The following is a 26,008-nucleotide window of genomic DNA, read 5'->3' on the forward strand; positions in this document are numbered from 1 at the left end:
TACAGCTCTGTCTCACATCTGCTTCAGGAGAAGCCAAACGGTGACAGCAGAAATGAGGTCACAAATTTATTTTACAAACACACATGAGTCCTGCATTGTCGTTGGTGCCAGGGCAAGAATACTTATTTTAAAAAGTATTTATTGTTGTGCTCAGAAAATAGGACTTGATGCGTGCTAAAGGAAGTGTTTGGTGGAGGATTTAACGTATTCCGAGTAGCCTTTAATCTGATGCACTTTTACTTCTTGCCGTCGCCTGGTCTTCAACCCAGAGGGGGCATGTTATAATTTTATTTTACCACAAGCACAAAAAGTTGTCTTGCAGTGTAGTTTCTGTCCTCCCTAGGAAACAGAATAGAGGTATTGTTCAATAATGAGGTAGGAAATCAGTTTCCTCTGGAGGAAATGCAGTCCCTATTGGTCGCCTCCCTCTTCTATTTGCTGAAAGGCTTTTTTTTTTGTTTCAGTTACGGTAAACTATTTGAACTGTAGCCAAATTCTCTTTGAGTTCAAAAGTACAAAGCCCTTTAGAAGGCTTGATCTTTTTAAATATTTTTTCAGAGGTTAAAAATTAAATTTGAAAAAACTATCTGGGGCAGAGAAGCATCCACAGTAGAGACGCAGACCCTGAATGTCTCCACCATGAAGCTTGCCCATGCTCTCCTGTTACTTTTGTGCTTCTACTTAAGTTTTTGTAAGGTAAGTGATTCGATGTTTATGCAAACTATTTTAAGAAAACATTTTAAATATTGTAAAAATATATAAAAATCTTGAGACATCATTTTGATTCAAAGATTACACAGCTCAGTTAACAACAATGGCAGGATATAGTCAGTAACAGAGATTTTTGTTACTATCTTGTTGAAAGGGCTTTAAGAAATTGCTGTTTTGTATGCTTTTATCTGTGTATAGAAATTAAACTGAATGAGAATTTTAGTAATATAGATCTGTAATACATAGTAATCATATTAAATAAATAAATATTTTCCTGATTGTGTGGCTCAGTTGGTTGAGCGTCGTCCCGTGCATGGAAAGGTCACAGGTTCGATTCCCTGTCGGGACACATACTCAGGTTTTGGGTTCCATCCCTGGTCCGGCTCCTGTAGGAGACAACAGATTGATGTTACTCTCTCACATCAATGTTTCTTTCTCTCCCTCCCTTTTTCTCTCTCTAAAAAAAATCAATAAAAACATATTTAAATAAATAAATATTTACCAAGCTCCTTCTATGTGCAAAGTACAGTGCTGAACAAATGACAAGGCTGATCTCTTCCTTCAGTCATCTTTTGGTACAGTTGTAGCAAGATGATAGAAATATGCCAGTGGGAAAGTAAGAAACAAGATTTAAATAACATTTGAAAATTAAAAAAAACAAGACAAGGAACTGTTACAAGACAGTGTATTTTTATTGCCCCTCAAAATGGTGCAAATACCATGTGCCAAGGGACTTCAATGGAAGGAAAAATTCCTTCCTGCTAGGAGGTCAGGAAGAGTTTATGGACTAAGATTTGAGCTAGACTTACCAGTATTTCTGAATTCGATTTGATCAGTGGGGAGAAAGAGAAAGTGATCTCCAGCCTTCCCAGCCTGGAGAAGCAGCAAGTGCTATGGCAGAAAAATAGCAAAAGTACAGGCTCTTTTCTATCACCAGATGAATAAACCCATTTGATCAGAGTGGAGACTTTGTAGGCAATTCGGGGAGTTAAAGCTGAAATGACAGATTGTAGCAAGGTTGGAAGGTCATCTTAAGACATTTTAGATATTTATTGAAGATTGCCTACTTTTGTGATCATAGCATTTTAAAATATGATTCCAAAAACTGTCTTTGTCTTGGCACAATTTATAGAAGCAAATATTTAAAGAAAACTACCTAAGAAATCAGAATTACATATTTTAAATTTCCTATAACTTCTAAAATATATATGCAAATATATATATATATGCAACATTTATAGCAGAAAACAAATGAAAATAAACTAAATACTCATTTATAAGAGACTGATCAAATGATTGCACATCCATAAATGAACTACCATGTACCCATTAAAACAATGCATTCTATATTTACTAAAAAAAGACCTTACTAAAATCTGCTTGTTAAATAAAATATATACACACACATATGTACATGTATCTGTGTGTATACACACTCACACACAAATGTAGCTGCTTAAATAAATGTCAATTTAAAAGTTCTAGGAGAGTATATATCAAACAGATAACAGTTGGTATCTCTGAGTGATGGGATTACTGGTGACTTTTATTTTCTGTTTTATACATTTATGAATTTTGAGAATTCAGAAATTCTGTCTTACTCATCCGTCACTTTTCTTTTTTAAATACCAAAAAGTGTGTTGATTTATAATAAGAAAAATTTGTTTTTTGAAGGAATGAAAAAGACATTTCAGCTATATTTTCAGTTCCTGGATCAAAACAGAATTTTATTTTTCAAAAAACTAAAAATAGTAGTTTTCACTTACAAAAAGAAAAAAAGCCTCTTTTTTTTTTTTCACTAAACAATAATCCAACAATAAAGTTGTCTTTATTCATTTAACAAACAGCATTCTGAGAGGAGTTACTATCATATTTGTGAAATTTTCAGAACTTCTTAAAATATCCTATCTAATAAAAGAGTAATATGCAAATTGACCATCACTCCAACACACAAGATGGCCAGCAGAGGAGGGCAGTTGGGGGAGACCAGCCCTGCAGGGGAGGGCAGTTGGGGGGAACCAGGCCTGCAGGGGAGGGCAGTTGGGGGGGCCAGCCCTGTAGGGGAGGGCAGTTAGGGGCAACCAGGCTGGCAAGGGAGGGCAGTTAGGGGTGACCAGGTCTGCAGGGGAGGACAGGGGTGACCAAGCCAGCAGGGGAGGGCAGTTAGGGGCAATCGGGCCAGCAGAGGAGCAGTTAGGCACCGATCAGGCTGGCAGGGGAGTTGTTAGGGGCAATCAGGCAGGCAGGCAGGTGAGCAATTAGGAGCCAGCAGTCCTGGATTGTGAGAGGGATCCCAGATTGGAGAGGGTGCAGGCTGGGCTGAGGGACACCCCCGCCCCCCATGCACAAATTTCATGCACCAGGCCTCTAGTTAGTTTATAAAAGAAAATGGGCCGAAACCGGTTTGGCTCAGTGGATAGAGCGTCGGCCTGTGGACTGAAAGGTCCCAGGTTCGATTCCGGTCAAGGGCATGTACCTGGGTTGCGGGCACATCCCCAGTGGGAGATGTGCAGGAGGCAGCTGATCGATGTTTCTCTCTCATCAATGTTTCTGACTTTCTATCTCTCTCCCTTCCTCTCTGTGAAAAATCAATAAAATATATTAAAAAAGAAAAGAAAAGAAAATGGAATCTGGGAAGTAACTACTTTTAAATGGAGGTTACCATAGGGACAATATAAATGTGTTCAAAGAAGTTTTAAAATGTATCTAAATTGTCAAATAAAACAAAATATATACAGCTGCAAGAAATCTTTGTTATTTTGAAAGCTGGGAGCAGATTTCCTTCTAGGTAATAAAGATCTCCTCTCCCTTTTTATATCAAAGCATTCTGATGAACTGATTTGGCCATGGATATGTTAATGGCAGAGGTGGCTGGGAGTGGGATAGACTTGCATTGTCCTGAATAGTGAAATAAGAAGTTACTGAACCTACTCAGGCAAAGAGGTAAAGAGACACAGGAGAGAACGGTGACAAACTCCAGAGCACAGAGGGAGAGACTGCTGTAGGAATAACCAAGGGATCTTAAAGAACAGGGAAGCCAAGTGCTCCGTTCAACATAGTTGTCTACTGGGGTGGCACTGTGCTGTGGTATAATCCCACCCTGAAATCTTAAATGTCTCTTTTACTCTTAAAGTTGATCATAAAGCTTGATATAAATGGGTAGCACTTCAGAAAGGAAGGACTAGAGTAATGTTCAGCTGAGTAACAAGATGCTGGGAATAGAATATGCCCAGGAGGCTACATTCAGTGCCGAGAAGGAGGTCAACCAAAATGGCAGGGTAGGCAAATGCGAACACTTGTCCTTCCATAAAAAGACAGAAAAAATCAAGCCGACTGTCAGAACTAACTTAGAACTCTGGCTATCAGTCAAAGGTCAATGGCACCTAAGTGAACTCTGAATGACAGGAAAGGAAACTTTAAAATGGTAGGAAAGCTTTGTGGCATTTCTACTTGCCCTTGCCCCACCGTGTCCCCAGCTCAGTGGCTGTCTCAAAGATGGCAATCTGCATTCCCAGTGTGGAACTCTAGTCCCCAGCTCTAGAAGGAGCAGAGCAGACTTTATTTTAAAATAATTTTTTGTCTGTTCTAACCTGCCTTGGGGCTGCTTGAAAACCTAACACAATGTATTTGTCTTTATTTTACCTAAGTCAGACCTCATTCAGAGGAGGAAAGGCAGCAGGCATTCCTCAAAAGCATTGTATGGCAAGAAAACAACCCACAGCCATCTGGGACAAAATACCACAGTTGAGACACACAATAGGATGCCAAAGCTTGGGAGGAAAAGGTAGGGGAAGAGTATCCATAGGAAATTAAGACTTTCAACAGCACCCGTATATATTCAGGACTTTAGAAAGCAACACACATGACCTTCCTTCCTTCCTTTTTTCCTTTCTTCCTTTCTCTTTTATTCTCTTCTCTCTCCCTTTCTCTATTTCTCACTCACTCTCTTTCTCTCTGGCTTCTTATGATCAAGGAAATCTTTGTCTAAACACTAACTGAATACAAGATAAAGGAACAGAGACTTCAAAGACAACACACAAAAAACAAAGTTCACAAAAACTTAAGAAAAGTCACTAAACAAACAGCTATAGTCTGCAATAAGCAAGAAAAGCAAACCCTGAGAAGAATCTGATTTCAAGAGTAACTACATTATAATATTAAAAATGTCCAGTCTTCAACAAAATATTATGAAGCATTCAATGAAACAAGAAAACACAGCCTATTCACAGGAGAAATTAACAGATATGGTCCCTGACGAAGAACAGACTTTGGACTTACCAGGCAAAGACTTTGCATCAACTGTCTCTAATACCTTCAAAGGGCTAGAGAAAACTGGGAGGAGGACATATGAACAAATAGAGCATTTCAATAGAGATAAAAATTATAAAAAGGATTCAGACAAATTCTGAAGCTGGAAAGTGTAATGATGAAAATGAAAAAACTCACTAGAAGGCTTTAACAACAGATAAGCAGGCAGAAGAGCAAGTGAACTTTAGGATCAGGCAATTAAATTATCCAATCTCAGGAGTAAAAAGAAAAAAATTACAAGGGCCCAAGAGACCTATAGGACACCATCAAGCATATCAATATATTCATAATGAGAATCTCAGAGAGAAAAGAGAAACACTTACAGAGGATATCAGAAGAAATAATAACCAAAACCTCCCAAATTTGAGAAAGATAGGAATCTACAGTTTCAGGGAGCTTACTTCCCTACAGAAGATAGCACAAAGAAATCCACACCAAGGCACATTATAATGATACTATTAAAGAACAAAACAGAAAATCTTGAAAATAGCAAGAAGAAAGCAACTCATCTTGGACAACGAATCCTCAATAAGATTCGCATCTCTCTCATCAGAAACCAAAAAGGACAGAAGATAGTGGGATGACATTTTTAATGTCCTGAAAGAAAAGAACTGTCAATCAAGAATTCTATATTCAACAAAGCTTTCTTTTAAAAATGGAGAAATTAAGGGGCACCAGAGTCGGCTTGATGGAAAGATCAGCAGTAGAGAAGGATGAGGATGGAGGCACTGGTGTTTGTCTTCTCTGTCCTCGACTGCTGCTCATTCATCTTCCTCTCAGTATACTCCATAATTACATTGTCTGATTTAGAATGTGATTACATTAATACTAGATCATGTTGCTTGACATTAAGCAAGGAGGTAATTACAGAATTTCCAGATTGGTCATACCACTGTCACTGAATTAATGCTCATTTCATTGCACTGGTTCATCTTCCTTCTCAACTTGCCTGTTGCTACTTGGAATATCTATCAGTTCATTATGGTGCCAAGTTGTAACATGGGAGTGTTTGATCCAACAGAAATAAAGAATCGAGGACATAAGCCATGATCAAGGTTGGTTTCCACTTGCTCTGTTTCTTCATGTGTCTTTAAAGCATGATTTTAGCTTTGATACATGGCTGAAGCTGGAAAAGTCATGATTGAAGTCAACCTACACTACAGTACACAGATGAGGAGCCAGACACAACTTAAATCATCCTTAGAAATGTAGTCACAGCAATATATTTTTTCCTCTTTGAACAAAAAATGTTTTTGGTATATTTTTACCATATAAAATATTTAAAAAACAAAAAATGGAGAAATGAAGACATTCTCAGATGAACAAAAGCTGATGGAGTTAGTTGCTGGTAGACCTGTTCTACAAGAAATGCACCACAAGAAAGGGAGTGCTTCCGGCTGAACAAAAGGATACTGTACAGTAACTTGAAGCCACGTGAAGAAACAAAGAGCCCCTGTAAAGGTAAATACTTTTGTATTTATGTAGGCGAATACAAACACCAATGTTATTATACTTTTAGTTCATATCTACTCTTTTTATTTCCTAAATGATTTAAAAGGCAAATGTATAAATATAATCATAAATCTATGTTAACAATGACACAATGTATAAAGATGTAATGTGTGACAATAATAACAGAGTATTATTATTATACTATGGAACCATATAGAGGGTATGAGCTATACAGGAGCAGAGTTTTTAGATGCTCGTGAAGCTAGATTGGTATTAATGCAAACAAAATTGCTATAAATTAAGGTTTAACGTATAATCCCCATGGTAACCACAAAGAAAATATCTTTAAATATATACTGTTCCAAAAAAAAAAAAAAGGAAATGAGAAAAGAATCAACTAAACACACAAAAAAGTCAATAATGGAGGAAATAAAGAACAAAAAGGTACAGGGCATAGAGAAAAAGAATAGCAAAAGGCAGAAGTGAGACCTTCCTTAGCAATTAATTTACATGTAAATACATTAAATTCTCCAACAAATAGACAGAGATTGGCAGAATTTATTTTTTTAAAACTATGATGAAACCATATGCTGTCTACAGAAGACCCACTTTAGATCCAATGACAAATAGCTTGAAAGTAAAAGATTGGAAAATGATATTCCATGCAAATACTAACCAAGAAAGAGGTGGAGAGTCCACACTAATGCAAGACAAAATTGACTTTAATTGTCTCTTGGTACAAGAGACAAAAAAGGACTTAGATATGAAAAAGAGGCAGTTTATAATAATTATAAAAATATACACACTAAACAATAGAGCCCCAAATATATGATTCAAACATTGACACAACTGAAGGGAGGCCAAGACAATTCTATAGTAATAGTTGGAGACTTCAATACCTCACGTTCCATACAGGATAGAAAACCTAGACACAAGATCAAAAAGAAAATAAAGGACTTTAAGAGCACCACAGCCAAACTGATCTAACAACCAGATATGTATAGAGCACTCCATCCAACAAGAGCAGAATATACACTTTTCTCAAGTTCACATGAAATATTCCCCAGGGTGCACTATATGTTAGGCCACAAAACATGTCTCAATAAATTTAAAAATGTTGAAATCATATGAAGTACTAGTTTCTCTAAAGACATGGAATAAAGCTAAAAATCAGTAACAGGAAAACTGGAAGGTTCACAGATGTGTGGAAATTAAACAACATACTCTTAAACAAATGGCCAAAGGAATCACAAGGGAAAATAGAAAAACCTGGAGATGAATGAAAACAAAAATACAACATACCAATACATATGGGATGTGGCAAAAGCACGTGTGCTCAGAGAGAAACTCATAGCAGTGAATGCCTATAATAAAAACAAAACAGAGACCTCAAAACAATCTATCTTTACACCTTAAAAAACTAGAAAAAGAAGAACAAACTAAATCCAAAGCTGGGAGAAGAATATCTTTAAAATAAATAATATCTTTAAAATAAAGTGTATTATTCTTTTTTATTTGTGTATTTAATTCTTTTTTATTTGTGTATTTAATTGTTAAACTATAATATTATTAATTTTTACAACAGATCTATATACAGGTATAATTTTTTCCTTTTTCAGTAAGTACATTAATATAGTTAAAATATTTATCTATTACTTTTATCCTTATTTGTATTGTACTGTACTAAGTATTTTGAATTTTACAGGCATGATTTCATATATACATCTATATATACAGTGGTCCCCACCTTGTTCATGGGGAATATGTTCTAAGAACCTCAATGAATGTCTGAATCTGCATATAATACTGAACCCTATATATACTATATTTCTTTCCTATATATACATACCTATGATAGAGTTTAGTTTAATTTATAAATTAGGCATAGTAAGAGATTAACAACAATAAATAATAATAAAATAGAACATTTTTAACAATTATTGTAATCAAAGTCATGTGAATGGCTTTGGCCATTGTTAAATTACTTGAGCAATATTGACATTATTAAGTTACTTAAGCACTGCAGTACCACTAACAGTTGATCTGATAACCCAATGACTAATGGGTGGGTAGCATATGTAGTGTGTATATGCTGGACAAAGGGTAATCCATATCCCTGGTGGGACAGAGCATGAGATTTCAGCAGGCGATTTAAAACTTATAAATTGTGTAATTCTGGAATTTTCTATTTAATATTTTGGAATCTCAGTTGACCTTAGATAACTGTAACTGCAGGAAGTGAATCTACAGATACGGGGTTCTTCTTTAGTAGCCTGGCCATGTTCTTCTCAGAATATATGACAGAAAAGCAAAAGGATAAAACCAGTTGCACAAACATCTCTTCCGTCACATCTTCTGACATCCTATTGACCAAAACAAGTCACAAGGCCAGGCCCAGGGTCTAGAGGTAGTAAAATACACCCTGCACCAGTGAGAGGCACAGGTTAGGACAGAGATGAAGGGAGGATAGAAGAATTGGGGCCATATGCAATCTCCCACAATCACATCGTTATAGCATTTGTATAGGATCTTAAATGTTCATTTGTGCCCTCCCATGGATTTTCATTGGAGCCTCACAACAACTCTGTGAGGATATTATTTTTAATTTCCACATTTTATAGAAGAGGAAACAGAATCAGAAAGGTGAAGTCACAGCTAGTTAGCGCAGAGGGGACGTTCTACTTTTTCATAAAAAAGCAGGAGGATGGGAAAGGTGGACTTTTCCTCGCTTTGGGCATGGGTGAGCATGCTTCTCTTTTGTTTATAGGATGAAGCCCAAAACCCAAAAAGAGTGAATCAGAGGAAGAAACCACAGGTAAAGCATGCTGGGGTTGACTAGGAGACTGTTTCTTATTTGCTTTCCAATGGCCAACCATCTATGAAAAATGGTTTCGTTGTAGTCCTTTCTAGAAAAAAAAATTTACATCAAAATACTTGTTACATCATTACAAATACCAAGGAAAGGACCCCCCCCCCCAAAAAAAATAAGTCCATATATACAAAAGAGCAGTCTCAGCTAAAGAAGTTAGATCACATTTTATAGATGACTAGGCTATGGTAGTAATTGCTAAAAATTTTGGATATGTGCTACCAGTATATCTATCTATATAATAGAGGAATATGCAAATTAGCCAGGACACCATAACGTCATGACCGAACAGCAGGGACCTGAGGCTACATGGTGCCTGGATGGGGCGAGGGACCTCAGGCCATGTCCCCCACCCCGCGGGGCTTGACAGAGACCTCAGACTGCACCCCTCGCCCAGCAGGACTTGAAAGGGGACCTCAGGCCACGTCCCTGCCCTGGTGCTGGGCCAGGACACCTAAGGCCACGCCCCCTGACCCGGCTCTGGGCTGCGAGACCTCAGGCTGGGAGACCTCAGGCTGCACCCCCCTCACCTGCACTGGGCTGGGGGACCTCAGGCTATGCCCCTTGCCCAGCAGGGCTTGATGGAGGACCTCAGGCCGCACCCCCTGCCCCGGCACCAGGCCAGGGGACCTGATACTGTGCCCCCTGCCTAACAGGGCTTGATGGGGGACCTGAGACTGCACCCCCCCAACTGGTGTCAGGCCGGGGAACCTGAGGCTGTGCCCCCCGCCCAGAGGGGCTTGAGGGGGTGGGGCCAGCCAGTCTAGGTCTCACCCAAGTGGGTTGGGCCTGCCGGGTCTGGGTCTCCTGCGTTTTCGAAGCATGTGCAGGTGGTGGGCAGGGACTTGACTCTAGGTGACGTGGCGCATCCAAGACTCTGACGGGGAAGATTTTCACATACATTTTACTAATTTTCTTTCATCTCTGACACTTCTGTTATACAGAAAGAGCAAATAGCAATATTTAAATAATGCCTCTAATTAATTCCCTTTTAATGTGCATGAATTTCGTGCACTGAGCCACTAGTGTGAATATATTTACTTTTAAATAATAAAACACTGCTGTGCAAATAAATACACCTTAAAGACAAACCAAATTTTGAACACATAAATAACATTTTAATAATTTTCACCATTAATCTTTAATGAAATAAGGTCACTAAAAACATTTCATTAGTTTTGATGTTTTTCATTTGATTTTAATGGCATATTGCATATCAGCTGGAAAAGATACCTCACAAAGAGCAGCATACACAATTAAGCACATATGGTAGAGATTCATCATGAATGATAGATGTAAATCTATATTGGAAATAGTCTGATTAGGGGGCAGGCTGGCTTTCTGTTATATCTGAACAGTTTTTCATTTCTTTTAACGCCGTAATGTGGCTGCTGAGCAGCTTCTACTGTGCTTAGAAGTGTAGACTGTTTTCTTATTCACTGGTGCTGCATTTTGGCGTTATTTTCAATCCAGCGTTCATTTCACTGTAAGAACGTCTAAACTACTGTCCATTTGTGAAGATCATGTTAAAGATCATGTTAAGAAAAACTAGATCATATGGTCCATTATGTTCCTTTTATCAAGCTCATGTATGTGAACCTCTGTCTTAAAACAAAAACCCTCTTGCCTTGGCTGGGTGCCTTAGTTGGTTGGAGCATCGTCCAGTTCACCAAAAGGTAGCAGGTTCAATCCCCAGTTAGAGGGTATATAGGAGGCAACTGATCGATGTTTCTCTTTCACATCAATGTTTCTCTCTCTCTTTCTCTCTCGCTCTCTGTCTCTCGCCCTTCTCTCTTTCTCTCCCTCTCTCTCCCCTTTCTCTCTCGAAATATTAATAAACATATCAGGTGAGGAGTTTTTTTTTAAATAACCTTCTCTGACCCTCATTGCCCCCTCCAATTATGACCCCATTTTACACAACGCTCTCAAAAATATCCTGTGTTCAATTTCTCTTTTCCCATTCTTTCTGGAACCCAGTCAGGCTTCAGTTCCCACCATTGCACCAGAATTACATTTGTCAAGGTCACCGTCTTACTGGAGATGCAGTAGACACACCTGCTGATCGCCCCTCCCTTCTCTTTGCCTCTGTGCCACCTTTCTCTGTTTATTCGTCTGTTACTGCACTGGCCACATCTTCCCATCTCCTCTACTAACTCTTCAACATCTGCCCCACCTCTAAATGTCAGAGGGCTCACACCCTCCAATGGCTTTAAATTTTATGCACAGAATAAGTCAAAGTCTTTACAGTAGCCCACAAAGTTCCACATGATCAACTGCCTGCCCCTCCGTACTCTGACCTCCTCCTCCTGCTCTCCCTCCAGCCACTTACTCTCCCTCCAGCCACACTGTCCTCCAGACCAGGAGGGCTCCACACTGCACATGTGCTCCCACCACACAGCTTCCCCCAGCTGTTTCCTCCGACCATGACTCTTCATCTCTAGACATCTGCATGGCTTGCTCACTCACCTTCAGGCTTCTGCTCTAAGGTAAACTTCTCCCCAAAGTCTTCCCTGACAACCCTATATGAAATAGCAATCCTTCCCCCTCTCTCCATCGTCTCTATCTTTCTCACCCTACATAGCATTTGTCACCATATGCCATACTATGTATTTATTCCTTATTCATTTTTATCTGCTTTCCCTACTAGAAATGTAAGCTCTTTGACTTGGCGCTGTTCACAGTTATAGCCCAAGGAGCTAGAACAGTGCCTTGCACATAGTAGGCTCTCTATAACTATTGAATGAATATGTTATGAATGCAGGGACAAGTCCCAACCCATATTTAAATATTAGTAAATGTTATCTTTTCCTACTTTTTCAATAGAAGAATTGGGACCATATGCAATCTCCCACAATCACAGCGTTATACCATTTGTATAGGATCTTAAATGTTCATTTGTGCCCTCCCATGGATTTTCACTGGAGCCTCACAACAACTCTGTGAGGATATTATTTTTAATTTCCACATTTTATAGAAGAGGAAACAGAATCAGGAAGGTGAAGTCACAGCTAGTTAGCGCAGAGGGGACTTTCTACTTTTTCATAAAAAGCAGGAGGATGGGAAAGGTGGACTTTTCCTTGCTTTGGGCATGGGTGAGCATTCTTTTCTTTTGTTTATAGGATGAAGGCCAAAACCAAAAAAGATTGAATCTGAGGAGGAAACCACAGGTAAAGCATGCTGGGGTTGACTAGGAGACTGTTTCTTATTTGCTTTCCAATGGCCAACCATCTATGAAAAATGGTTTCGTTGTAGTCCTTTCTAGAAAAAAAAATTTACATCAAAATACTTGTTACATCATTACAAATACCAAGGAAAGGACCCTCCCCCCCCCCAAAAAAAATAATACAATAATCCATATATACAAAAGAGCAGTCTCAGCTAAAGAAGTTAGATCACATTTTATAGATGACTAGGCTATAGTGGTAATTGCTAACAGTTTTAATATGTGCTACAAGTATATGTGAATATATTTACTTTTAAATACTAAAACACTGCTGTACAAATAAATGCACCTTGAAGACAAACCAAATTTTGAACACATAACATTTTTTTAATTTTCACCATTACTCTTTAATGGAATAATATCACTAAATGCATTTGATTAGTTTTGATGTTTTTCATTTGATTTTAATGGCATATTGCATGTCAGCTGGAAAAGATACCTCACAAAGAGCAGCACACACAATTAAGCACATATGGTAGAGAAAGATTCATCATGAATGATAGTAGATGTAAATCTATATTTCAAATAATCTGATTAGGCAGCAAGTTGGCTTTCTGTTATATCTGAACAGTTTTTCATTTCTTTTAACCCCCATAATGTGGCTGCTGAGCAGCTTCTGCTGTGCTTAGAAGTGTAGACTGTCATTTTCTTATTCACTGGTGCTGCATTTTGTCTTTATTTTCAATCCAGCATTCATTTCTCTATAAGAACGTCTAAGCTACTGTCCATCTGTGAAGATCATGTTAAAGATCATGTTATCTAAAACCATATCCTATAGTCCATAATGTTCCTTTATCAAGCTCATGTATGTGAACCTCTGTCTTAAAACAAAAACCCTCTTGCCTTGGCTGGGTGCCTTAATTGGTTGGAGCATCGTCCAGTTCACCAAAATGTTGTGGGTTCAATCCCCAGTCAGGGGGTGTACAGGAGGCAACTAATCAATGTTTGTATTTCATCTCTCTCTCTCTCTCTCTTTTTCTCTTTCCACTAACTCTCCTCGCTCCTTTCTCTAAATATTAATAAACATAGCAGGTGAGGACTTAAAAAAACCCTCTCTTACCCTCATCGCCCCCTCCAATTATCACCCCATTTTACACAACGCTCTCAAAAATATCCTGTGTTCAATTTCTCTTTTCCCATTCTTTCTGGAACCCAGTCAGGCTTCAGTTCCCACCATTGCACCAGAATTACATTTGTCAAGGTCACCGTCTTACTGGAGATGCCTTAGACACAGCTGCTGATCGCCCCTTCCTTCTCTTTGCCTCTGTGCCTTTCTCTGTTTATTTGTCTGTTACTGCACTGGCCACATCTTCCCATCTCCTCTACCAACTCTTCAACATCTGCCCCACCTCTAAATGTCAGAGGGCTCACACCCTCCAATGGCTTTAAATTTTATGCACAGAATAAGCCAAAGTCTTTACAGTAGCCCACAAAGTTCCACATGATCAATTGCCTGCCCCTCTGTACTCTGACCTTCTATCCTCCTGCTCTCCCTCCAGCCACTTATTCTCCTGCAGCCACACTGTCCTCCAGACCAAGAGGGCACCACACTGCACATGTGCTCCCACCACACAGCTTCCCCCCAGCTGTTTCCTCCGACCATGACTCTTCATCTCTAGACATCTGCATGGCTTGCTCACTCGCCTTCAGGTTTCTGCTCTAAGGTAAACTTCTCCCCAAAGTCTTCCCTGACAACCCTATATGAAATAGCAATCCTTCCCTCTCTCTTCATCATCTCTATCTTTCTCACCCTACATAGCATTTGTCACTATATGTCATACTATGTATTTATTTCTTAGTCATTTTGATCTTCTTTCCCTACTAGAAATGTAAGCTCTTTGACTTGGTGATATTCATAGTTGTATCCCAAAAAGCTAGAACAGTGCCTTGCACACAGTAGGCTCTCTATAAATATTGAATGAATTGTTATAAATGCAGGCACAGATCCCAACCCATATTTAAATATTAGTAAAGATTATTTTTTCCTACTTTTTCAATTGGGGCCATATCCAATCTCTCACAATCACATCGTTTTAGCATTTGTATAGGATCTGAAATGTTCATTTTTATTTTCCACATTTTATAGAAGAGGAAACAGAATCAGGAAGATGAAGTCACAGCTAGTTAGCTGCAGAAGGGGGCTTTCTACTTTTTCATAAAAAGCAGGAGGATGGGAAAGGTGGACTTTTCCTCGCTTTGGGCATGGGTGAGCATGCTTTTCTTTTGTTTACAGGATGAAGACCAAAACCAAAAAAAAGTGAATCTGAGGAAGAAACCACAGGTAAAGCATGCTGGGGTTGACTAGGAGACTGTTTGTTATTTGCTTTCCAATGGCCAACCATCTATCTAAAATGGTTTTATTGTAGTCCTTTCTAGAAAAAAAATAAAATTTACATCAAAATACTTGTTACATCATTACAAATACCAAGGAAAGGACCCTCTCCCCCCCCCAAAATAAGTCCATATACACCAAATAGCTGCCTCTGCTTAAGAAGTTAAATCACGTTTTATAGATGACTAGGCTATAGTAGTAATTGCTAACAATTTTAATATGTGCAACCAGTATATGTGAATATATTTACTTTTAAATAATAAAACACTGCTGTACAAATAATTGCACCTTAAAGACATACCAAATTTTGAACACAAAATAATTCTATCTAATAAAAGACAAAAAAGGTAATTGATCATACCTTTGCTATGCTTCCTATTGGCTAATCAGGGCGATATGCAAATTAACTGCCAAGAAAGATGGTGGTTAACCGCCAACAAAGATGGCGGTTAATTTGCATACGTAGGCGCCAAGGAGCAGAGTGAAGCCAGCTGGCCTCGGGCAGGAGCAGCAAGTGAAGGCCAGCGTGGCGAGCGAAGAGCGAAGAGCTAAGCCCGTCGCCCGCCACGCTGGCCTCTCCCAGCGAAGAGCGAAGGCCTGGGTTACGGGCGCCGGAGGAAAACTGGTGCCAGCAGCCAAGGGAAGGGGCCCCTGAGGAGCCCCAGACTGCAAGAGGGCACAGGCCGGGCTTAGAGACCCACCTGAGTGCACAAATTTTTGTGCACTGGGCCTCTAGTATTTAATAATTTTCACCATTAATCTTTAATGGAATAATATCACTAAACACACCTCATTAGTTTTATAATTTTTCATTTGCTCTTAATGGCATATTGCATACTAGCTGGAAAAGATACCTCACAAAGAGCAACATACACAATTAAGCACATATGGTAGAGAAAGATTCATCATGAATGATAGTAGATGTAAATCTATATTTCAAATAATCTGATTAGGGGGCAGGCTCGCTTTCTGTTATATCTGAACAGTTTTTCATTTCTTTTTAATCCCGTAATGTGGCTGCTGAGGAGCTTCTGCTGTGCTTAGAAGTGTAGACTGTCATTTTCTTATTCACTGGTGCTGCATTTTGGAGTTATTTTCTTTCTTTTTTTTTCATTATTTTCAATCCAGCATTCATTTCTCTATAAGAACATCTAAGCCACTGTCCATTTGTTAAGATCATGTTAAAGATCATGTAAACTAAAACCAGATCAAATAGTCCATAATGTGCCTTTATCAAACTCATGTATGTGAACCTCTGTCTTAAAACAAAAACCCTCTTGCCTTGGCTGGGTGCCTTTGTTGGAGCTTTGTCCAGTTCACCAGAAGGTTGCAGGTTCAATCCCCAGTCAGGGGTTGTACAGGAGGCAACTGATCGATGTTTCTCTTTCACGTCAATGTTTCTCGCTCGTTCGCTCTCTCTCTGTCTGTCTCTCTCTTTCTCTCCCTCTCTCTCCCCTTTCTCTCTCTACATATTAATAAACATATCAGGTGAGGAGGTTTTTTTTAAATAACCTTCTCTTACCCTCGTCGCCCCCTCCAATTATGACCGCATTTTACACAATGCTCTCAAAAATATCCTGTGTTCAATTTCTCTTTCCCATTCTTTCTGGAACCCAGTCAGGCTTCAGTTCCCACCATTGCACCAGAATTACATTTGTCAAGGTCACCGTCTTACTGGAGATGCCTTAGACACACCTGCTGATCGCCCCTCCCTTCTCTTTGCCTCTGTGCCACCTTTCTCTGTTTATTCGTCTGTTACTGCACTGGCCACATCTTCCCATCTCCTCTACCAACTCTTCAACATCTGCCCCACCTCTAAATGTCAGAGGGCTCACACCCTCCAATGGCTTTAAATTTTATGCACAGAATAAGTCAAAGTCTTTACGTAGCCCACAAAGTTCCACATGATCAACTGCCTGCCCCTCCGTACTCTGACCTCCTCCTCCTGCTCTGTCCTCCAGACCAAGAGGGCACCACACTGCACATGTGCTCCCACCACACAGCTTCCCCCTAGCTGTTTCCTCCGACCATGACTCTTCATCTCTAGACATCTGCATGGCTTGCTCACTCACCTTCAGGTTTCTGTTCTAAGGTAAACTTCTCCCCAAAGTCTTCCCTGACAACCCTATATGAAATAGCAATCCTCCCCCTCTCTCTCCATCATCTTTTCACTGTACATAGCATTTGTCACCGTATGTCATACTCTGTATTTATTCTTTATTCATTTTTATCTGCATTTCCTACTAGAAATGCAAGCTCTTTGACTTGGTGCTGTTCATACGTGTAGCCCCAGAATATAGAACAGTGCCTTGCACATAGTAGGCTCTCTATAACTATTGAATGAATATGTTATGAATGCAGGGACAAGTCCCAACCCATATTTAAATATTTGTAAAGATTATTTTCTTCCTACTTTTTCAGTAAAACATATAAATTAATATAATTTCTGTTATTTTAACCACTGGATTATCTTTACACTCTCAGGGTATATATAAGCCACTGTGACAATTATTGGTCTAGAGCAGTGGTTCTCAACCTTCCTAATGCCGCGACCCTTTAATACAGTTCCTCATGTTGTGGTGACCCCCAATTTCATTGTTACAAATTGAGCATAATTAAAGCATAGTGATTAATCACAAAAACAATATGTAATTATGTATGTGTTTTCCGAAGGTCTTAGGCGACCCCTGTGAAAGGGTCGTTCGACCCTCAAAGGGGTCGCGACCCACAGGTTGAGAACCGCTGGTCTAGAAGAATGGTTTTCAGCCTTTGGAGTTTGTTTTAAAGTACAGATTCCAAAGTCTTCTCCCAGAGATTCTGATTCAGGGTCTATTGTTTGGGTGAAAGAATCTGCATTGGTAAGATAATGCACCACATTGTCACAGAGATGGTCAATCGGGAATACCTGATCCATATATTTGGTAGTCTTTTTCAGTCTGTAACTCCAGACTGAAGAAAAGTGGGGAAAATCTTCTATGGCATGCCTCAATCAGCTCACCCACAGAATGATTTAGGTCCCATGCCTTGTAGACAAGTGGTTCTCAAGGTTTGGGATTATGGAGACTGTATCTAGATATCTAGTCTCTATCAGTCAGTATTAACTAGGGTATGCAGCATAAAAACCAATCCCCAACTCTTAGTGGCTTAACAACAACAAAAGTTAATTTTTGCTCAAAGTCTACTATAGTCTGAGTGACTCTCCCGGGAAATTATCTTCCATTTGTTGGCCCAGCATTCTAGGCTGCTTTGAATCTATGGTATCTCTGCAACACATAGTATTCTATTCTCGGCCGGGCAAGAGAAAGCTGGGTCATTGATCACTGGCAATTAAATGATTCAACCTGAAACCAATACAGGTTACTTCAGCTTATATCTTATTAGCCAAAGCGAGTCACCACCATATCCCAAGAAGAAAATGTAATCTTCTCATTTGCCTGGAAGTGGAGTAAAATAAAATTTTGTAAACAGTATTAATGTTTACAACAAATATAAACATTAAAAAAACACTTAGATCTACAACCCCATCTTATACCATCAACTACACACATAATAGTAGTTGTTATTTTAGTGTCTGTTATTGTGGGATGGAAGTGACACAGTTAAATCACTGATGATTTAAATAATTCTGCTACTTACTAATTTTAATAGCATCTACATCAAGCATGTCAAACTCAAAGGCTAACACGGGCCAATTAAACAAGATTTAAGTTTATGTGGGCTGCAAAAAAACAAAAGCTTCAATTATCATAGAAAAGTAGGTTTATTTCAATAGAGACATGCTGAATACCAAGGGCTGAAATAAATGAGTAATTGTTAACATAATAGAACATTTTAATAAAAATTAATATTTTTCCTTGAACAGTAACTTACCAGACACTCAATAACTGCACAAATTAATAAGCATAATGCAAAGAAACCTATTTTTTTATTCTCCAGAAGCGAAATATTTCCTGTTGTGCACACCAAACAAGTCAGTACAAGACTAATGATGTGGCAATTGGCTGCTAAAATACTTGCTGCTAGTATTAGTGGAGTGAAATGATGCACGTGTGCGTAAGACGCCTAAGAAAAATGAATGCAACACGATTATAGTAATCAGTCATTAGCAAACGTTGTAGTTCATTATTAATCACTAGAGGCCCGGTGCACAAAAATTTGTGCACTCGGGGGGAAGGGGGGGTACCTCAGCCTGGCCTGTGCCCTCTCGCAGTCTGGGACCCTTCGGGAGATAACGCCCTGATGGCTTAGGCCTGCTCCCCGGTGGCAGAGGGCAGGCCCAATCCCTAGGTGCAGCCCCTGGTCGGGCTCAGAGCAGGGTCGATTGGGGAGTTGGGGCGCCGCCCCCTGTCATGCACAGAGCAGGGCAGATTGGGAGGTTGTGATGCCACCCCCAGTCACGCTCAGGGTTGGGCCGATTGGGGGGTTGGGGCACTGCCCCCTGTCACACTCAAGGCAGGGTCAATGGGGAGGTTGCGGCGCCACCCCCTGTCACGCACAGAGCAGGGCCAATCAGGGGGTTGGGGCGCTGCCCCCTGTCACTCAGAGAGTAGGGCCGATAGGGGAGTTGGGGCACCGCCCCCTGTCACACACAGAGCAGGGCGGATCAGGGGATTGGGGCGCCACCCTCTATCACCCACAGAGCAGGGCCGATCAGGGGGTTGGGATGCCACCACTCTCACACTCAGGGCAGGGCCGATGGGGAGGTTATGGCTCTACCCCGTCACACACAGAGCAGGGCCGATCAGGGGGTTGGGGCGCCGCACCCTGTCACACACAGAGCCGCAGGGCAATCAGAGGTTGGGGAGCTCCCCCCGTATCAGGCACAGAGCAGGGCTGATCAGGGGGTTGGGGCGCCTTCCCCTGTCACGAACAGAGCAGGGCGGATAGGGAGGTTGTGGCCCCACCCCCTGTCACACACAGAGCTGCAGGGCGATCAGGGGGTTTGGGCGCTGCCCCCTGTCACACTGATCCCAGCGCTGGGAGGCCTCTCAGCTCCGCTGATCCCGGTGCTGGGAGGCATGTTACCCTTTTACTATACAGAATAGAGGCCTGGTGCATGGGTGGGGCTGGCTGGTTTGCCCTGAAGGGTGTCCTGGATCAGGGTTGGGGGTCCCTCCTGGGGTGCCTGGCCAGCCTGGGTGAGGGGATGATGGCTGTTTGCAGCTGGTCACACAGCATTCAGGGTGGGGGTCCCCACTGGGGTGCTTGGGCAGCCTGGGTGAGGGGCTGAGGGCTGTTTTTAGGCTGGCGGGTGATGGAAGCTCCCAACCGCTCCTTTTTTTCTTTTTCTTTTTTTAATTCTGGGCCAGCTTTAGCTCTGAGGCTCCAGCTCTTAGGCCTCCGCTGCTGAAAGTAGGTAATCGAAACAATGTATAACTCCAGCTCTGACTCCAGCTCTGAGATCCCGGCTCGCTGAAAGCAGGTTTCTGGAGTCTTTTTTTAGCTTCTATATGTTACTATGTTTCAAACTGCAGGCTCAGAGGCCTGGAGCGGCAGGCGGGGAACGTTGGAGTCTGCTGTCACTGAAGCAAGCAAGCCTCATGTTCAGTTTAAGCTGCCTGGCTGCTGGCCGCCATCTTGGCTGTCAGTTAATTTGCATATCTCGCTGATTAGCCAATGGGAAGGGTAGCGGTCGTACGCCAATTACCATGTTTCTCTTTTATTAGTGTAGATTATGTGTAACAGGATATTGTGAAAATTAAGTTTAAAATTTTTTATTAAAACGTTTCTTACATACCATTATATTGGCTGGGCCACAGAAATATTCATTGCAGGCCGCATGAGGTCTGTGAGCCTCGAGTTTGACATGCTTGATCTACATACTTTGGAAAGATAGTATACATAAATGCATGAGGCATAGTTTATTTCTGTCTTCAGGCAAAGTGTACAAATGCATTTACGAATCTTTTTAATAACTTCTTCAAATATCACCAGCCTATTTCTCTGGACATTGAGGACTCACAGACACGAGTGACTGACCCAGTCCCTTTAGAGTTAAAGCCTATTTTCAACATGTTTTATACTGTGTGTAAATAACCCTTACTCTTACTGTTCCCAGCAATTGCCCCACAATAATTTCTATTTCTCTTTTAGTATTGCAATTGTCAACAGTCACTGTGTTGGTGTCAGTCATTACCATCAAACTGAAGTTTAAAATGATATTATCATAAAATTGATTCCAACCTATAATAAGAAATTGTAAGAACAGGAAATTGATTAATTTCTAAGGCAATCTTCTCCACCGTGCTCTGATTACATATTTCATATCCCCCTCCTCAACCTTATTTCAACAATTTTGCACCCTCTTCTTAAACTTTCAATCTTTCCCATTCTGTTAGATTCCCAACGTTAGCCTATAATCATGATGAAATCTCTTCTATCTTGACAACAAAAATTTCTTTCCTTTGTGTCCTTTTATGCCATGCCATGCATTTTTTTCTCCTTCAAAGCCTAATCTTTTCTCTACTGAAAGTATAACATTCGTTTTCATTTTAATTACTTTTATCAAATTAATTTATATGTATAGTTTACAAAGGCAAATAATACCACAAAGCTTAAAACCATGATAATATTGAAAACGTTTAACAATTCATTGTGCACAGATACTGATCAGTCAGATAATATCACCAATCAATTACCTTTGCTTGTTCTATAAAAGACCCCTCTATCATACTGCTGCTCGATCCTGGTTCTCCCTGTCCAGTGACAACCACTTTCAAATTATTCCTTAATAACATGTTCACACAACCAATCCTTTTAACCGATCCCCTGGTGTTTTAGCTGCTTCATCTTCTTCAGAGGTACTAGCTGCCCTAATTTCTAAGCTTTTCTGGGATGAATTTGCTTTCTTCTTTTGGCCTTCCCTTATTATGCGTGGGTTTCAGTTTCTCAGGTCTGCTAAATCCCTTACAACCAACCTGTCTGCTTTCTAGCTTCCAACATTTTGATAACATCTGAAGTCTGCAGTACTCTCCCATTTTCTTTAGATTGATTGGTTATGTCTTTTTTTAAAAAAATATTTTATTCTCATTTTATTGGAACTGGCAGAGATTTGTTTTTTAAAGCCTGTGTTCAGTCTCCCATGTCTAAGCACAGGACGAATGAAAAGGGTTAGCCTATACTCTGCTTCCGTTTCTTCGCTTCCCATTCTGGCCTCAACTCACCAAGGTTTGGTTTCTGCCTCTACCACTCAACTAAAACTATTTCCTTAACGGATCTTGATGACCTTTGCTCGTCAAATTCAGTGGCCTTTTTTCAGTCTTCATCCTCAGAAGCTCTCTGCAACATCAGACACACTGAGCAAGGGAAGCAAAAAGTCTCTGGCTTTCCCCACATCCTCAGCTCCGTAAATGTAAATTTTCCTCCATGTTCTGTCTTTGTGTGTTTTTTCACCACTCCCTCCATCAATATCAGGCCCATCAGCCCCTAACATGAGTCTCAGCGAGGAGAAAGGGAGAAGCTTTCAACTAAAATAAAAGTTAGAGTTTCAATGGTTACACGGAGCTGGGCATTGTAATTGTTGTTATATTATTGTTCCTGGGACAAACAGTCTTTTAACTTTTTGTTTTTGCTCTAATCTAAGGGTGACTGAAAAGTTATGGCACTTGTCCAAGTTTCTATCCAAAACATCAAGGAAAAATGAGACCTCAGAAAGATCTAAAGGGATAAAGGGGAAATCAAGTTGATTTCTTTTTGCACCCAACTAAAATACCACTGCTTCAATAAAGGGTGATACATATAAGAGTGACAGTCTCTGCTGTAGGAGATAAGTAACCATAAAATTTCAACTCTACTAAGTGGTACCTGGAACCATGAAAAGTGTGTAGCCCTGACCAGTTTGGCTCAGTGGGTAGAGTGTCGGCCTGCGGACTGAAGGGTCCCAGGTTCGATTCCAGTCAAGGGCATGTACCTTGGTTGTGGGCATATCCCCAGTAGGGAGTGTGCTGGAGGCAGCAGATGTTTCTCTCCCATCGATGTTTCTAACTCTCTATCCCTCTCCCTTCCTCTCTGTAAAAAAATCAATAAAATATAATTTTTAAAAAAAAGAAAAGAAAAGTGTGTAACAGGTAGATTTCATTCGAGGTTAGTGTTTCAAAAGACAGTGTACTGAATGACCTATTTGTCCAATTTTCTTGTTTCTATGGCTATTTAATAAAGTTTATTGAAAAGCACATTAGGTAAGATGACTTGCATGACTTTTACAAAATTTTGCATGGCTTTAATCAACTAGTTTTTATTTGTCTTCATAACAACACTTAAAGATGGTTTGCTTTGTTTCTGTACCAGCTTGCTATGACCATAGCTGGAGGGCACTGAGAGGAGAGGGGGTTCGAGTTGCTGGGGGCTGGGGAGACTAGAGGACAGAGCACCCATCTCTAGAGGGGGTGACTAGGGCATAGAAAGAACACTGGCTTTCCACAACTGACTTTTGGCCCAATTGGCCTGTTCCCAGCCCTCATCATATTTCTCTGGATTCCTGCAGGTCTAATTGGCTTTTTCCCTCTCTGATCCATCTCCGGAAAGATTTTCCTCAAATGCAAATTTGCTTCCCAGCTTAAAGCCCCTCGGTGACTGCCTCAGGACCTGCTCTTATCTCCCCACCACCTCTCACTCTACTCTCCAGCCTCAAGCACACTGTTCTTTCTCCCAGTCCTGCCTGGAGTGCCTATCCACCACCCCTCTGCCAGCAGCCTCCTCCTCAGCGCCCTCAGAACTCAACCCAGACATCAGGTCTTCCAGGAAATGTTGCCAAGTCTCCTGGTCAGCCAGGGGCCTGGAACACTGTCCTAAAGGCACCTGGCCCACATGGGTCAGAGCTTCCTCGGCCAGGTTAGTGTGCTGGTAGGACCAGCACATTTATTCTCCTGGCCTGAGGCACAGGGTGATGCTTACTAACTCATTTATTGAATTAATTGATAAATGAGCTAATAATCTGTCTTCTAAGCTTCAGGCACACATTATCTCTTCCTACATAATAACTCCAGATACATGTCCTTCAGGCACCTCAGACTCAACAGGTCTCAAACCAAATTCACAGTACTGCCCAACCGGTGCTGCTCAGTAGATTCGACTCTTGGTCATGGCACATGCCTGGGTTGCTCCTCAGTAGGGGATGTGCAGAAGGCAGTTGATCAATGTTTCTCTCTCTCCCTCTACTTCTCTCTCTCTCTCTCTCTCTCTCTCTCTCTCTCTCTCTCTCTCCCTCCCTCCCTCCCTCCCTCCCTCCCTCAAAAAAAAAAGCAATAAGAACAAATTTTTTTAAAAGAATAAATGAACCTTTATTTTTTTAAAAATTCATAGTGCTCTAATTTAACTTAATATCTATTTTGATTACTGTCATAATACATCCTTACTATCACTCAACCTCAAAACCTAGGACCATCCTCCACCACTACATGCAATAAGTTGTCCAATCCCATTGCTTTTGCTTGCTCAAGTGTCTTTCCAAACTTTCTCACTCTCACTCCTGCTGCCTCTTCCTCCCCAATTTCCTAATGACCACCCATCTGAAGCGCACATACACACACACACACCACTGCATGCCCATCAGCTGGGACTGCTCACAATTCCCTAAATACAGTCTGCACCATCCCTCCTGGGCTTTGCTGGCACCAGCCCTCTGCTAGCACCTGTTCTTCCTCCCCTTGCTCACCTGCTACCACCTCCATGAGGCCTTTTAAAATCCCCCTTGAAAGACTCTCTTCCACTTAGAAGACAGAATCCATGCCATGATCATCTGAGAAGGATTTTGCACACAGTAGGAGTTTTATAGGTAGTTTTGCATTTATTAATAGAAACAATCAATTTCACTCATCAATTCATTCGCATCTATATATATAAAAGGCTAATATGCTAAGTGCCCCTCTGACTGTCCAACCGGTCACTATGACATGTACTGACCACCAGGGGGAAGACGCTCAATGAGGAGCTGTTGTGACACGCACTGGCCATTTACAAGAAACAGCACTGCAGATCTGGTGCCGACAAAGCAATGTGGGACACAGGCCCCATCACCATCCCAGAGCGACAGCCCACCAAATCGCAGTCAATGCTGCTGAGACCCCATGGCACAAAATGCGGCCCACAGCCCAGCCCAGCCCAGAAACAGTGGCTGTGGGCACCAGGCAATGACGTCACATAGCAACACCCGGGTTCTTCTCTCTAGCGACTAGCCTCCTTGTAGTTTCTTTAGCCCAGGAACATAACTTACTTTATAGCCAGGTGCAAATGTTTTACACTTTAACCAAATGTCTGTGAAGCATTTTCCCATGCCTCATCTCATTTGATCCTCACGGAAGTACTGGAGTAGGTAGATAGGAGACTCAATAGAATCCTCTTTTCTTTTCATTAGCTGGAAAACGGAGATTTAGAAAGTTTGGAAACTTGACCCGAATGACAAGAAGTAAGAAATGGTGGAACTTGAAAATGACTTCAGGTTTTCTCACTGCACAGAATATAGTCAAACACTGTTGCAGTTAAATATTTTACCCTTTGTTCTCCCTGCGTGATCTACAATAATAATCTGCTTCATGTTGATATTCACTGCTGTATTGCTGACAATGACCTGAAAGAGAAGTTGGAGTGCTTCACTGGGCTGGAAGAAGTTTAGCTAAACCAGAAAGCAGGTCTAACTAAGCAAGCTTATTCTATACATATAAAAGGCTAAGTTGACTTGTGCATACATGATACATATAAAGCTCTTGCTGGTGCCAATTGCATGTGTGTCATTGTTGATCGTTAATTTGGTTGATACTTCTATTATAGAGAAAAAGCAAATAGTGATATTAAAATATTTCTTCTAATTAATTTCCTTTCAATGAGCACAAATCTGTGCACCAGGCCACTAGTAAGACTGTATTTAGCATCAAATTTGTTCCTCCTTAACATGACTGATGAGATTTGTTGATTTCTTCAAAGGCAGAATGTTATGCTGGCTTTAGGATAATAATAGCTCCCATTGATTTCATGCCTACTACCTGTCAAGCATTATATGCATATTTCTAATCTTTGTAATAACCTTGCAAAATAGAAGAGCTCATCCCCATTTTATAGATGAGGAAACTCACATTCATGAGGGCAACTGTAAGTGCCCAAGCTGCACTAGAAGCTGGGC

The 26,008-nt window shown here is 40.7% G+C and overlaps 1 protein-coding gene and 1 pseudogene across 4 annotated transcripts in view; both read left to right on the forward strand.

The window, feature by feature from the left end:
* Positions 1-557: 557 nt before the first annotated feature.
* Positions 558-26,008, forward strand: part of CFI (complement factor I) — a 52,748-nt gene continuing 27,297 nt past the window's right edge. For 2 of the 4 annotated variants that reach the window (XM_036343350.1, XM_036343359.1), the window contains exons 1-4: positions 558-696; positions 9,239-9,286; positions 12,460-12,507; positions 14,797-14,844. In XM_036343350.1, the coding sequence (XP_036199243.1) occupies positions 640-696; positions 9,239-9,286; positions 12,460-12,507; positions 14,797-14,844 (201 nt within the window). In that variant the 5' untranslated portion in view covers positions 558-639. The remainder of the gene's footprint in view (positions 697-9,238; positions 9,287-12,459; positions 12,508-14,796; positions 14,845-26,008) is intronic. The other 2 variants (XM_036343377.1, XM_036343367.1) reach the window with 2 other exon arrangements.
* Positions 5,632-6,143, forward strand: LOC118667511 (annotated as a pseudogene).

This window comes from Myotis myotis, unplaced genomic scaffold (assembly GCF_014108235.1).
Source record: "Myotis myotis isolate mMyoMyo1 unplaced genomic scaffold, mMyoMyo1.p scaffold_m19_p_1, whole genome shotgun sequence".
In the NCBI taxonomy this organism is placed as follows: domain Eukaryota; kingdom Metazoa; phylum Chordata; class Mammalia; order Chiroptera; family Vespertilionidae; genus Myotis; species Myotis myotis.